The 16,264-nt window shown below is 37.2% G+C and overlaps 1 protein-coding gene across 1 annotated transcript in view; it reads left to right on the forward strand.

The window, feature by feature from the left end:
* SLC12A2 (solute carrier family 12 (sodium/potassium/chloride transporter), member 2) overlaps positions 1-16,264 on the forward strand; it is a 148,457-nt gene that overhangs the window by 69,191 nt on the left and 63,002 nt on the right. The window contains exons 6-12 of the mRNA XM_006870688.1: positions 1,182-1,292; positions 2,908-3,016; positions 7,829-7,956; positions 8,057-8,141; positions 11,428-11,621; positions 13,686-13,806; positions 15,119-15,249. Coding sequence (XP_006870750.1) covers positions 1,182-1,292; positions 2,908-3,016; positions 7,829-7,956; positions 8,057-8,141; positions 11,428-11,621; positions 13,686-13,806; positions 15,119-15,249 — 879 coding nt within the window. The remainder of the gene's footprint in view (positions 1-1,181; positions 1,293-2,907; positions 3,017-7,828; positions 7,957-8,056; positions 8,142-11,427; positions 11,622-13,685; positions 13,807-15,118; positions 15,250-16,264) is intronic.

The following is a 16,264-nucleotide window of genomic DNA, read 5'->3' on the forward strand; positions in this document are numbered from 1 at the left end:
TTTTTTTAAATGTGTAAGAAGGATGCAAGTATGTAAAATCATTATAATCTTGGTGTGGTGATGTGGGTTAATGTGCTGGACTGAAAAATAAATTGATTTGAACTGCAAGATCGATGGTTCAAACTCACCAGCTGCTCCTATACAGGGTTGCTGTGGGTCAGAACTGACTCAGCAGCACTTAACAACAACATAGTTCCTTCAATCATAATACGGTCCAGTTATGCTGAGTAATCTGAAAGATGAAAGTGTTTGTTAAAGTTTGCATTTGCCATTTATTACATTAATTGAAAAATAATAACTCATAATATCTATTTACTTAGTTGACTTAGACTATCACAATTATAACCTATTTTTATATAATTGAGAGATTTTAAAAACTGTCATTGATAACTGAATTACAAATAATTTTGCTAATGCAATGAGAATTGAATTTTTGAACGTCGTGAAGTTGTGTTATTCTGCTTTCTTAATGCAACATAAAAGAACCATTGAAAGCATGAGTTCACTAATTACAATAGATGCAAAATACTTCTGCATTGTAACTTTAAAAAATCCTTGCTGTCAGCACAATTTAGGCATGCTATGATTTTTCTTTTTGTTACTTGTTCTATTTAGTAAATACTAAGTATATCAACATTATTGTTCTTGTTAAGTGCTATCGAATCAGTTATAGTGACCCTTTGTAGGGTCTCCAGTGCTGTAAATCCTTGTGGGAGCAGAAAGCCTCATCTTTCTCACAGAGCAGTGGTGAACTCAAACCACCAGCCTTGTGGTTGGGAGTCCAGTGCTTCTCCTCTGGAGCTACTGCACTCCCAATAACAACATTGATGATTTTATTTAATTTTTGTCATCATCAGATACTTTTAGATCTCCATATTCATTCATTAAGGAGCCTTGATGGCACATTGAGTAAAGCATTAGGTTCTTAACTGGAAGGTTGGCTGTTTGAACTCATGAGCCACCTGGTGGGAGGAAGATGTGGCATTCTGCTTCTGTAAACTGTGGGGCAGTTCTACTCCATCGCATAGAGTCGCAATGAGTTAACATTGGTTTGATGGCAATGAGCTTGGTTTTGATTTATTTGTTCACTAAGTAAATATTTATTCAACTGCTACAAGAACTATAGTATTTAGTTAAAATAACTAACATTACACATTAAATTTGTACTTGTGTTTTTCTAGGAACATTCCATACTTATGATAGATGAAATCAATGATATCCGAATTATTGGAGCCATTACAGTGGTGTTACTTCTAGGTATCTCACTAGCTGGAATGGAATGGGAAGCAAAAGTAAGTAGTGATAGGAATATCTGTAGATATTCAGTCTATGAGCGTTTGCTTTGGGAATGTTTTACAGTGTGGTAATGTTTTCAGATATTTGTGTTTCCTAAGTAGCCATTTCACAGTTCATATATAAGGTTGTGTTTTTTTTTTTGAGATGGCAGTCAGTAGGATCCAGTGTTAAACACAGTACTTCCTAGATTTTGAACTTCCCACCCACCTACTCCAATCTTGATTCACACTTACGTAGAAATTCTCAGGCCAGTATATTAGGCAACCCAAATTTAACTGTTGGCTTTGACATTTATTTAAAAGGTCAATTTAAAAATAAACATGGGGCAGTAAACAAACAGGGGGCGGGCGATGAAAGTTAATACCCATCTAAGGCTAATCTTAGTCCTTGCATTTGAAATATTAGAAGTCAGGAGTACCAAAGCCAGTGCCACAATTTCCAGGAAAAAATGCTGAAGTCATATGTTAACCTATTAGAAAAGCCCACCCCCCCAGAATGTTTCCATATTACAGCACAACTCTAGTTTCCTAAGTAGTAGATGTCCCAGAAGATGCTACAGAATAACTCAGAAGTCACTTCAAAAATTTTCAGGTTTGCTTTAGTAGATCATGTTACAAGTCACATATCTGTTATTTATGACCTATGATAATATTTCAAGCGCTCTGGTAGCATACTCTTTACGAATTGGGCTGTGAACTTCAGGGTCAGCAGTTCGAAACTACCAGCTGCTCCACTGGAGAAAGATGAGGCTTTCTGCTCCTTTAAAGATTTATAGCCTCAGAAACCCTGTTCATGGTCGCTATGGGTCGGAACCAACTCCACAGCACATAACCACCATGATAATATTTAACCAAAATTTAGGACAGTCTGAAAGACTACTTTTCTGAGCTTGTTATTTATTTTAAAGTCATTGATATAAAATTAAGTAATTTATTTGTATGTCTAATAAATTGACTTCATGGAAAGAATAAAATTTCTTACTACTGTGGGGTAAAATTAGCATTTAAGTAGTTCTTATTCCTACAGATGGTTTGGTTTTTCAAATTTATTGGAAGGTTAATAGTGCTGGAGGAGAGTTGATAGATCCTATAGATTGTGCTTTTCTTCCAGTCCCATTGCCACTTGAATTCCCTAAATGGTTATTGTCCTTTCTTTCCTTTTCTTCTCCCTTTCCTATAAAAATCAAATGTTCAACATTGTTTGCACTTGGAATAAAACTTGTAAAACCTGTAAAAGCCTATTAAAGACAAATAGGCTCTGATCTGAAGATTATAGTGGTAGCGTGGAAGGGATAGGAAAGAATGATGTAGGATGAAAAGCCTACAGGGTTTTGGAACTCACTGTAATGCTTTATAGTTTGTGAAAAGGCATGCACATCTTTAAGTCATTTCAAAAATGTATGATGTGATCCTACTTTTACTATTTTGTTCTGTGTCTTGAACACTGTAGATTAGTTTTTTAGACTTGTTGGTTCCTTTTACAAAAATTTATAAGAATCTACATTGTTATTAAGCCCTTCTGGAGGCCAAAGGGAAGTTATATTCTAGTGGAACAGGATAAATGTACACATACAAAATAATTAATTTTGATTTTTAATGTTAAACATTTTAGGCTCAAATAGTTCTTTTGGTGATTCTACTCCTTGCTATTGCTGATTTCATCATTGGAACATTTATCCCAATGGAGAGCAAGAAGCCCAAAGGTTTCTTTGGTTATAAATGTAAGTTAAAAAGAGACTGTTTTTTTAAAGGTATATATTTTATTTAATATAAGCTAATATTATTCAATGTCATTGAAATCTCAGAAGTCATCAGTATGAAAGTGTGTTTTATTTTGCTTTTCCAAATTTATTGTGATAAAATATAGGTAACAAAATTCTTTTTAACCATTTTAACTTCGGTATTAATTACATTCCCTATATTGTGCCACTATCACTGCTGTTTCCAAAAGTTTTTCTTCATTACCCCAAACATTGCCCTTTAAGGCATTCATTTCTCATCCTTGGTAACCACTAATAAGCTTTGGTCTGTATGCATTTGTTTATTATAATTATGTTTTATGAGTAATGTTTGCATGTTAGTGTCTGTCTTACCTCACTTGGCATCTTGTATTCAAGACTGATCTATGTTGTAACATGTATCTGAACTTCATTTATCTTTGTTGCTGAATAATAAGCCATTTTATGTATATACCACATTTTGTTAACTCATTCACCTGTTGCTGGACACTTGGGAGGCCAAAGCATTTTGTAATGAAATAAATTTAGTACATTTAAAATAGTTTGTATTGTAATGGAGTTTGATCTTGGCCACTCATACTAATAATACCCAATTTAGTTTGTCTCCTTTGTGTAGGTTGCAGATTTGGAAAAAAATCACCTTTATTTACTTCTTTTACTTTTCAATCTTAGCAGCAGCATAAGGTCAAAGTTTCTATACATTTTTGCAAATCTGAGCCACTGGGTTCTCCAGTCTTAACTTATTCCCCTCCCCCACCCTACTAGGTTGGCCTTCGTTTACTTTCCCAAAAGAGTTAAATTTTTTTCTTAACCAAGGAGTGATGGTAATATAGTACTTACATTTTGTACTGCTAACCACAGAGTCAGCAGTTTAAATCCACCAGCTGGTACATAGGAGAAAGATGATATGTTCTGCTCCCATAAAGATTTATAGCCTTGGAAACCCTGTACAGGGTCTCTGTAAGTCGAAACCAACTCGAAGGCACACCACCACCACCACCACCACCAAGGCCTTTATCTATGTATTTCTCTTATTCTTGCTTTGTTCTTTTTCATTGGATAATTACATGGCTGATCTTGTGCAATAGAGTTTCAGCTTAAATATTATCTCTATAATTCTGCCTCTTTGGCCTTATCTAACTATGTTAAATTCTCTCTTTTATTTTTCATTACAAAACCCCACTTCCTTCAGTGCATTTCTCGCCACATTACTTATTTTGTGACTCCCAGTGAGACTTGAAGCTCTGTAAAGGCAAGAACAGTATCTGTCTTGCTCACATTATTCCTCTAAGTACTTTAACGTAGTAGATAACCCTAGTATAGCATTTACACATGGTAGATGCTCAGATGAATATGTAGCAGTCAATTGATTAAGTGCTGGGGTCTGCCTTTCAGAATAGATTCAAACTACTTCAGTGTGATTAAACATGCAATCAAGATGTATTGATCAATACTGGTGATTGGAATGCAAAGGTTGGAAACAAAGAGGAAGAATCAGTAGTTGGAAAATATGGCCTTGGTGATAGAAATGATGCTGGAGATTGCATGATAAATTCTGCAAAACCAAGATTTGTTCATTTCAAATACCTTCTTTAGACAGCATAAAAGATGATTATACACATGGACCTCACCAGATGTAATACACAGAAATCAAATTGACTACAGCTGCGTAAAAAGATGATGGAAAAGCTCCATACATATCATCAGCCAAAACAAGGCCAGGGGCAGATTGTGGAATAGACCATCAATTGCTCATATGCAAATTCAAATTAAAGCTGAATAAAATGAAAACAAGTCCATGAGAGCCAAAGTGTGACCTTGACTATATCCCACCTGAATTTAGAGATCATCTGAAGAACAGATTTGATACATTAAACACTAAAGGCGGAAGACCAGAAGAGTTGTGGGATGACATCAAGAACATCATACATGTAGAAAGCGAAAAGTCCTTAAGAAGACCAGAAAGAAGGAAAAGATCAAAATGGATGTCAGAAGAGACACTGAAACTTGATTTCTCCAGTGTAGAGATGCTAAAGCGAATGGAAGAAACGAGGAGGTAAAAGAGCTGAACAGAGAATTTCAAAGATCAACTCGAGAAGACAAGGGCAAATATTACAACAAAATGTGCAAAAACATGGAGTCAGAAAACCAAAAGGGAAGAACGTGCTCAGTATTTCTCAAGCTGGGGGAATTGAAGAAAAAATTCAAGACTTGACTTTCATTATTGAAGGATTCTTTGGGCAAATTATTGAATGATGCAAAAAGCATCAAAAAGAAGGTGGAAGTAATATACTGAGTCACTGTACTAAGAGGAAATGGTTGATGTTCAGCTGTTTCAAGAGGTAACATATGATCAAGAGACAGTGATACTGAAAGAAGTGCAAAGTGCATTGAAGGAATTGGCAAAGAACAACGCACCTGGAGGAATTGATGGAATAAAAATTGAAATCTTTCAAGAAAGGGAAGCAGCACAGGAGACACTCACTCATCTATGCCAAGAAATTAGAAGACAACTATCTGGCCAACTGATTGGAAGAGAACTGTATTTGTGCTCATTCCAAAGAGAGGTCACCCAGTGGAATGCAGAAATCATCAGACAATATCTTTGATATTCCCTGTGAGTAAAGTTTTACTAAAGGTAATACAGAAATGGCTGCAAGAATACATTGACAGAGAACTCTCCCAGACGTTAAAGCCAGATTCAGAAGAGGACACGGAATGAGGGATATCATTGTTGATGTCCAATGGATCTTAGCTGAAAGCAGAGAATACTAGAAAGATGTTTACATGTGCTTTATTGACTATGCAAAGGCTTTCAGTTGTATGGATCATGATAAGCTATGGACAACATTGCGAAGTACGAGTATTCCAGAACACTTAATTGTGCTCATGAGGAATCTGTATATGGACCAAATTGTTCAAACAGAACATGGGAACACTGAATGGTTTAAAATTAGGAAAAGTGTGTGACAGGGTTGTATTCTTTCACCATACTTACTCAACCTGTATGCTGAGCAAATAATACAAGAAGCTGGGTTCTATGAAGAGACACATGGCATCAGGATTGAAGGAAGACTCACTGACAACCTGGGATATGCAGATGACACAACCTTGCTTGCTGAAAGTGAAGAGGACTTAAAATACTTACTGATGAAGATAAAGAGCACAGCCTTCGCTATGGATTCTATCTGATTCTATCTCAATGTAAAGAAAACAAAAATCCTCACCACTGGACCAATAAACAGCATTCTTATCAGCGGAGGAAAGATTAAAGTTGTCAAGGACTTCATTCTTCTTGGATCAACTATCAACACTCATGGAAGCAGCAGTCAAGAAATGAAACGATGTATTGCATTAGACAAATCTGCTGCACCAGACCTTTCTAAAGTGTTGAAGAGCAAAAATGTCAGCTTGAGGACTAAGATGTGCCTGACCCAAGCCATGGTATTTTCAATAACCTCATATGCATACAAAAGCTGGACAGTGAATAAGGAAGACCATAGAAGAATTGATGCTTTTGAGTTCTGGTATTGGAGGAGAATATTGAAAGTGCCACAGAAAGCCAAAAGAACCAACATCTGTGTTGGAAGAATGCTGCCAGAGTGGTCCTTGGAGGCCAGGATGGCCAAACTTCATCTCTCATATTTCAGACATATTGTCAGGAGGGACCACGCTGGAGAAGGAGGATATCATGTTTGGTAAGGTGGAGGGTCAGAGAAAAAGAGGAAGACCTCCTCAGAAAGATGGATTGGCAAAATGGCAGCATCAATGGGCTCAAGCGTGGCAACAGTTGTGAATTGACCCAGGATCAGGCAGTGTTTACTTCTGTTGTGCATATGGTCGCTATAAATCGGTACCAACTTGATGGCACCTAACATGTACAACAAGACTGAGAGATTTACTCTTGCTTTGGTGTACACCTGGATTAATGATCATTGTTGTTAAGTGCTATGGAGTCAGTTCTGAGTCATAGCAACCGTGTTCTGAGGCCAGAAATTTGGGAGCGAAGCCTCATCTTTCTTCCATGGAGCAGTTGGTGGGTTTGAATTCTACAGAGTGGTGCTTTAAGCATTATTAGTCACACAAATTAAAGGCTATAACCCATGAACAAGGGAGTGGTATGGCATTGTGCCTTAATGCACTGGACTGTAAAGTTGGTTTGAACTGCAAGGTTGCTGGTTCAAGGTCACCAATTGCTCCTTGAAAACCCTGCACAGAATTGCTAAGGGTCAGAACCAACTGGATGGCATTTAACAACAGCAACTCATGAGACTGGTGGTGTAGCAAGCCTATCTATGTATGAGACTAAAAACTCAACAGTTAACTCTTCAGCAAAGATGAGAAGAGAAAAGGCAGAGAGACCAGAGCACTGGAAATGGGATCATTAGATTGCAGTTATAGAGAATGTTGACATATTGTAGAAGATATAGCTGACGTCACTGAAGAATTTTAGAAATTGTTATATGAGAACTTCGCTGTGTAAGCTTCCACCAAAAACACAATAAAATACTATTTTTAAAAAACTAGTATGTTCTATACTATATATAATAATGGGACAGTACACAGATCAGATCATTATTTTAGTTGTTAACTGTTTCCTCATACAAGAAAAGGCCAACACTAATACTTACTTGTAATATTTATCACTCAACAATTATGAGCTCTGCAAAAATGTACCAATGACTAATTGAGAGGTCAGGTATCACCTGTACCAATCAATGATTCTCAGCCTAAATTATTATGGCCTATAAATGTTCTATCTATTAATTACCCAAAATACTTTATTTTCTACAGCAGAAATATTTAATGAGAACTTTGGACCAGATTTTCGAGAGGAAGAGTCTTTCTTTTCTGTATTTGCCATCTTTTTTCCTGCTGCAACTGGTATTCTGGCTGGAGCAAATATCTCAGGTGATCTTGCCGTAAGTATTATAAAGCATTGTAGTGATAATTTTATTTAAAAAGTGGTATATGTATATTTATTTCTAAAGATAGACTTAAAAAACTTTTCTTGTCTTTTAGGATCCTCAGTCAGCCATACCCAAAGGAACCCTTTTAGCCATTTTAATTACTACGGTGGTTTACGTAGGAATTGCAGTATCTGTAGGTAAAAAGCTTTACATTTTTTTATGTCTCTTAGAAACTTCATGATATACATTATTGTAAAAATTTGTTTTTGTGAGATTCGATTTGTTAACTTTGAAATTCAGAAATATTTCAGGAAAAAACAATACCAAGTGGCCAAATCTAATCCAACTTTTAAATTCAGAAATATTTCAGTAAAAAACAGAGTGGCAAATATGATCTAGGAATGACATTTTATCAACATTATCTAAACCACCAACTTTGTTTTCTCCCTGAAAATTTTTATATAGTGTATTAAATTAGTTATTGTTATTGTTGAGTCAGTTCGGACTTATAGCAGCCCTGTATAGGGTTTCGGAGGAGTGACTGGTGAGTTTGAACTGCTGACTTGGTGATTCAAACCAGCCTTGCAGTCGAGTACTTATCCTACAATGCCAAGATCACACCTATAAAATAAAATTTTACTGAACTATATTTTTAAGCACCATGACTTTTATGTATGGAGTCTTCATGTGTGCTGTAGGATAAGCACTAAACTGCTAACTGCAAGGTTGGCAGTTGAAATTCACTCGTCCCTCCTTGTAAACCCTATACAGGGTCACTATGAATTGGAACTGACTCGACAGCCCTTAACAATAACAACAGCAATTCATGTGTATAAGCAAATGTATTTTACTCTCTGTTCTTCATAAATTTCTGAGTATTTTTGTTTATGGTGATTATTTTATATGAGAGGGCTTAAAAAAAGTCCATGGAAAAATAGAGTGAAAAAAGATAATGGAATTTCTTGTACCGTCATATAGTGTTGTTATACAAATATTTCTTCAGTGCCATTTAGCAATGCCTCACATGTTTTACCATAGGACAGGACATAATGTAATTATGTCCCATAACCACTTATAGGACAGGACATAATGTAAGTTGAATTTCAAGTCTTAATAAATTGCATGGCACTGATTTTAAATTATTTTATGATAGTCATAGAATCACAGTACTTAAACTTGAAATGAAAAGTTGTCAGTGTCTCAATTCTGTTTTGTTGATTAGGAAATCAAGGCTCAGAGACTTCACTTAAAAGATAATTGGCAATTGATTTAAAGAAATGCTTGGATAATAAAGATGGTTTAAAAAACAAAATAATTTTTAAACTGTCTTTAAGATAAACACTACTGACTGTCATAGCAAATGTGAAGAAAACAAAACTCCTTACAGCTGAGCCACTAAGTAACATCGTGACGAATGGAGAAAAAGATTGAAGTCAAGGATTTCATTTTAGTTGGATCCACAATCAATGGATGTAGTAGTCAAGAAATCGAGAGACATACTGCGTTGAGTAAAAGACTTCTCTAAAGCATTAAAGAGCAAAGCTGTTATTTTGAGGACTGAGATGGGCCTGACCTAAGCCATTTTTAATGGCTTTATATACATGTGAAAGTTGGTCAATGAGTAAGGAAGACCAGAAAAGAATTGATGCATTTGAATTATGGTATTGGAGAATATTGAAAGTACCGCAGACTGCCAGAAAAGCAAACAAATCTGTCTTAGAAGCATTATACAGCCAGAATTCTCTTTAGAATCAAGGACAGCAAGACTTTGTCTCACACACTTTGAACTTATTATCAGGAGGGACAAGTCCCTGGAAAAGAACATCATGCTTGTTAAAGAGAGGGTCAGCGAAAAGGAGGAAGACCCCCATTTCAGCAAGATGGTTTGACACAGTGACTTCAACAATGGTTTCAAACATAACAATTTTGAGAATGATGAAGGACCAGGTAGTGTTTCCTTCTGTTGGTTGCGTATAGGGTCATTTATGCATTTGAGCCAACTCGATAGCACCTAACAACAACAATATAGTAGGTTCTTTAAATTAATGGAAACATTCTAGCCCAGAAAACAATGTCGTAAAATTTGCTAACTGCAAATTATCAAATTTGGTGTTCAGTGGTAGAATTCTGTTCTTTCATGTGAGAGACACAAATGCTGTTTCTGGTCACTACACTTTATATAAACCCCATTTCCCTTCTGTCAGTTGGTGTTGCTTTGATGTTGAACAGCTTTCAGCAGTGCTTCCAGACTCAGATAAACCAGGAAGAAAGAAAAAAAAAGTCAGTTTTTGAAAACCTAAGAAGTACAACAATGTGGACAGTGTTTGAACTATAATGCATTTTGTTGTTTTTGTCAAGTGCCGTTGAGTCAGTTCTGACTCACAGTGATCCTATATAGGGTTTCTGAGGAATAGCTGGTGGGTTTGAACCGCTGACCTTACATTTAGCATTTCAGTGCTTACCCTACAGCACCACACCAGGACTCCATAGTGCCTATAGTCACAGCAATTTGATCTTTGGCCAAGCTTCAGGTGTCAAACTTTAGAGACACTTGAAACTCTTTCAAGACAGTATTTTTTATAATTTAAGTTTAAGAAAGTCTTAAATAGGTCAGGAAAATTCTTCTACTATGCTGTTCTTCACACTGCATTTACAGCTTTTAAATGTACATATGATTTACAGGCAGTCCTCATGTTATGACTAACATCCCACTATGGGAAACTTCTCCTTTCATGCACTTTGGAATGATTGAACCAGCCCCATACTTAACCCATTCACCGCAGATTCTTCACAGTCACCTTCACTTGATGCACATAAACCTTTTAAGACATTGAAATGTCTGTTGTACAAACCAGACCAAAAAAACCAAAGCCACTGCCGCCTAGTCAATTCCAACTCATGGTAACTCTACAGGGCCAAGTAGAGCTGCTCTTGAGTTTCCAAGACTAATCTTTATTGAAGCAGACTGCCATGTCTTTCTCATGCAGAGCAGCTGGGGAGTTCAGATCTTCGACCTTCCAGCCAAGCGTGTTAAACACTGCCACCAGGAATCCTTAGCACTGAATGCACCTGTTCCTTCTAACCTCCAAACTCTTGAAGACACAGTTAAAAACTGATCTGCCTTGATTTTTCTTTGTTAAGGGTCTCATTTTATTATTTTAAAATTAGGGAGCTTTCTAAATTTTGTACATGGTATAGCTGTTATTGTAAGTGTAGTGTATGGTATTATAAGCAAGTATATGGTGTAAATATTGGGAGGATAACTGCAAGCTCAGCAATTCAGACCAACTTGCTGTTCTTTAGGAGAACAGTGAAGCTGTTAGTAAAGATATATTGTTGCAGAAACCCTATATAGGGTCACTATGAGGCAGACTTGACTGGTGACAGTAGGTTTGGGCTATGGTTTCTTTATGGGTATATGCAACTCTGAAATGAATATAAAAGTTAACTATATTATTTGTTCTCATTGCCACTGTGATTCAGGTTCTTGCGTTGTTCGAGATGCCACCGGGAACATTAATGACACTATTGTGATGGAGTTAACAAATTGTACTTCTGCAGCCTGCAAACTAAACTTCGACTTTTCATCTTGTGAAACCAGTCATTGTTCCTTCGGCCTAATGAACAACTTCCAGGTGAGCATGCAATTGATACAGGCATTCTGTCTTTCTGTAGGGGTCAGTGTGCCATCAAATCTGACCATTCAGAATATAACAACAGTCATTATCACTTTACAAGGAAATATATGTTAAGATAGACTGTGGATAGCTAATTAGGCAAACAGTAAATTTGAAAGGATAAAATTTTAGGCCATTCAGAGACAAAAAATTCCTGAGTGTCATAGTTTTATATTGTGGTATACTGTGGCATTGCCAGGTTCTCAGGTGATGCAGTGTTTCAGAAAGTAGTGAAGCAGTCAATCATTACACATCTTTGTTAAAAATCTCATATGGATGAGCTACTACTCTTGGTTTTGATGTCTATCCTACTTTATCTGGCAGCCCTTTGGAAAGGAGGGGCTGTGTGTAGTACAGACAATTCAAAAAATAAAAGTACAAAGTAAGAAAGGGCTAGAATGGGGAAGATGGTGTATATACCTAGATGATAAGGTTGTTTTGAAGATTTAAAAAGATAATGTAAAATATTTAGCACAGTGCTTGGCAGTGCTATTATGGTTATTGTTATTATTAGATGAGCTGCTAAATCAGCTTAAATAGTAGGGCACCTTTTCTTGTCTGTTGTTAGGTGCCTTTGAGTTGGCTTCGACATAACACAACAGATCGAAACACTGCTTGTCCTTGCACCATCCTCACAATTGTTAAGTTTGAGTCCATTATTGCACCCACTATTGCAGTCCATCTTGTTGGCGGGGAGGGTCTTCTTTTTTCCTGACCTTCTTTACCAAGCGTATTGTCTGTTTTCAGGGACTGGTCTCTCTTGATACTGTGACCAAAGTAAGTGAGACAAAGTCTGTCATCCTCGCTTTTAAGGAGCAGTCTGGCTTTACTTCTTCCAAGGCAGATTTATTTTTGTTGCTGTTATTCTTTTGATAGTCCGTGGTACTTTTTTAGAATTCTTGGCCAACACCATAATTCAAATGTATCACTTATTCTGTGGCCTTTCTTATTCATTGTCCAACTGTCACATTCATATGGGACTTGGTTAGGCCCACCTTAGTCCTCAAAGTGTGACATCTTTGTTCATTGATGTCTATCCTACTTTATCTGGCAGCCCTTTGGAAAGGAGGGGTTGTGTGTAGTACAGACAATTAAAAAAACACATTAAAAAAGTATTTTTTGTCTATGTTGTTGTTGTTAAGTATCTTCACTTTGGTTCTGACTCTAACAGGTTTCCGAGGAACAGCTGATCTTTTAGTTAGTGGTCCAGTGTTGCCCTTAGTTCCACCCAGGATACATGTTAAGTGCCGTCAAGTTCCAACTCATCGTGACCCTGTGACTTTGAACCGCTGATACATATTAGATATATCAGAGGAGCCCTGGTGATGCCGTGGTTCAATATATACAGCCTTGGAAACGTTAAGGGGCAGTTCTACTCTGTCCTGTACATAGGAGCACTATGAATCGAATCAACTCAACAGCTGTGGGTGTGGCTTGTTTAGTATTGGGCAATTAAGACATTGTATTCTCTGAAAAAGTTTAGTGGCTTATGTCATGTACTTAAGAGTATGGAAAGTTATATTGACTAAAATAACTGGTATATATATTGACTATAAAGCATTTTAAGAACATCTGTGTTTATTTCATTGAAGTATAGGCATTGGGCAATGGAAGCAGGAGCAGGCTAAAGCTATTTAGGGGATTTGTTGTTTTAAATAATACTTCATTGAGTTTTTGGTAAAGAGTTACATAGCAGTTTAGGTCCCCATTCAACAATTTTTGCACAGATTGTTCAGTGACAATGATTACATTCTTCACAATATGTAAACATTTTCATTATTTATGTCTTGGTTCTGTGTCCCTTAATCTAGTTTTTTGGGTCCCTTTATAATCTCATGTTTGTGTTAAAGTCATTGTTAACTGTTAGGTCTTAATATAGTTGAGTTTTTTAAAAAGGAGCATAATGCTTTTGAGGGAGATTCATTCTTTTGTGAGCCAGTTATTTAACTACAAGGTGCCCTCGGGTTAGTTGCAGTTCAAGGTTTGAATTGACAATGGCCTTGGGGAGTCATGCAGTCTCAACAAGTACAGTAAGTCTCTATGTGTGTGTGTTGTCTTTTAAAGGAATTTGAGATTCTGTCCCACGTTTTTTTCCTGTTTGATCTGTGTCCATATTTTGTTACTCTGATTAGAACAGTAGGCAGTCATAGCCGAGAACCATCTAGTTCTACTAGTAGCAGGATAGGTGAGGTTGAAGTTCATATTTTGTTAGTCTTTAGGTTTATTTTTTTCCTTCTTTTTTGTTTCGCACAAGTTGAAACTAGTAATTGTATCTTAAATGACCGTTCACAAGCTTTTAAGACCTCAGACACTTATTCACCAGATTAGGATGTAGAATGTAACTTTATGAACCATGTTATGCCAATTGACTAAGGTGTTCCATGAGACTATATAGCCCTAATCCTTCAAATCTATAAAACCAATTCCACAAAGTGTTTAGTTATGTGTAAGTATCCTATCCATAACTCTGCCCCTCTGTGCTTTATTTTACAATGGGGCTTCTAAAAGTTTGAGGAAATTTTTCATTATCTTTCAATTTCATTTTCCACGAACTTTTTGAAGGCGTCTCTTATAATAAATAAATATATGCACGTGCAGTCATATCCATGCACACATGTAGGTACACACACGCACACACATATACATATATACACACACATATACATATATATACATACATACACACACATATACATACATACATATATATATGTATACATACACACACACACACACAAATAAGAGGGTAAATAAAAAGAATTGATACTAGCGTTCTAGTTCATACATGTTTAAATATGCCTCTGTATTCAGAGGATTTGTACAAACAAGTTCTCTCAGTAATAAACTTATCTTAGTTTTGTTAAGATACCTTAAAAAAAATTCTATTAAAAAAAAATTACTTCCAAGGAGATCTTAAGTAGAGAAGTTAGCTTAGAAAGTTATGGTTACTTAGGGTATTCAAAAGACTAATCTTGATAGATTTTCTCAAATGACACAGAACAATCATGGGGGCTTATTAAGAAGAAGTTTTCAGAACATAGAAAACTGCATCAGTGAGAAAAAGGCCATGACAGGTGCATCGAGAATTTTTTTTTTTCCCACGACAGTTTGCCTACTCATTCTATGAGGACAGCAAGGGCTGTCCTTCAAGAACCTTACCCTATCTACCCTACAGCCTTGATCTCATCCCTTCATACTTCTTTTTGCCCATCAAATTCAGAAGACTTAAAAGGAACATCATTTGAGCCCTTAGATGATGCTAAACCTGGTGTTTTTGACATCATATAAAATGAAAAATGCAGAATTCTATGAGGAAGGCTCAGAGAGATGGAAACCATGTGTTCAGAAGTGTGTAGACATAGATGGGAGGAGATATCAAGAAAGAATAGCTTAACATTGTGGTATTTTGTTTAATCAAGGTTTCTAAGGTTTGTAGCAATACATTTTGACATACCTTACTATAATGGCTTGGTTTCCTCTGCCATTCGGCCTTCCAGGAGGGCGAAGCATGGAAGGCTGTGTCCGGGGCCGCCCCATGCCTCCATCTCTAACCCGCAGCCGTTCCTGCCTTCACAGTGTCCGTGAGGAACCCGCCCCCTTTGGTGCTCCTCACAGCAACTGTGAACGGGCAGGTGGTGGATCTAGTGGACATGGGGTGTTCCAGCCTCCTCCTCCAAGCTCTCTTCACACACGCGTTCCATCCCCATGTCCAGCTCACCTTGTTCCACTCCAATAAAGGGAGTCCTGGTGGCGTGCTGTGGGATAAGCACTGGACCACAAAGTCGGTTTGAACTCCAAGGTCAGCTGTTCAAACCCACTAGCTGCTCCTTGGAAACCCTATATGAGTTGGAACTAACTCAAATGGCACTTAACAACAAAATAACAGGATGGGGAGTGTGCAGGGACAAGGGAGTACAGTGGCTTTGTAGGATAAACATTAGACTGAGAACCACAAGATCAGCAGTTCAAGCCCACAGTGGAAGGAGTGCTGTAGTGCTCTAGCCTCTGTACTGGACTGCAAACCACACAGTCAGCAGTTCAAACCCACCAGCTGCTCCTTGGAAACACCACATACAGAGTGGCTATGAGTAGGAAATGACCGTACTTAAGAAGTGGGAGGACTGTGCCCTGGTGTGGTACGGTAGGATAAGCACTGTACTGGTAACTGTTAGGTCGGCAGCTGCTCTCAGAAATCCTATACAGGATGGTTATGAATCGCAATCAACTTGCCACCACACAACAAAAGTGAGAGGAATAAGGAAAAAATATACCTATTCCATCTCCCTAGAAGAGAAAATTTCCTAATATATGGAACATTTTTAAAGCAATCATGCATCATTCCAGGAGCTCTGGTAGCATAGTGGTTATAAAGTGGGCTGCTAACCTTAAGGTCTGCAGTTCGAAACTATCAGCCGCTCCGTGGGAGAAGGATGAGGGGTTCTGCTCCTGTAAAGATTTACAGCCTCGGAAACCCTGTGCAGGGTCACTATGAGTCGGAACCAACTCCATGGTACTTAACAATAACATATACCATTCCAACTAAGAGACAAATTTTAAATGTTACATGAAACTAATTTTATAAATAGAGTCATACTTCGAACTTTTAGAGCAGAGATGTCAGCTTGAGGACTAAGGTGCGCCTG

The sequence above is a fragment of the Chrysochloris asiatica genome, unplaced genomic scaffold (genome assembly GCF_000296735.1).
Source record: "Chrysochloris asiatica unplaced genomic scaffold, ChrAsi1.0 scaffold00147, whole genome shotgun sequence".
Taxonomy (NCBI): domain Eukaryota; kingdom Metazoa; phylum Chordata; class Mammalia; order Afrosoricida; family Chrysochloridae; genus Chrysochloris; species Chrysochloris asiatica.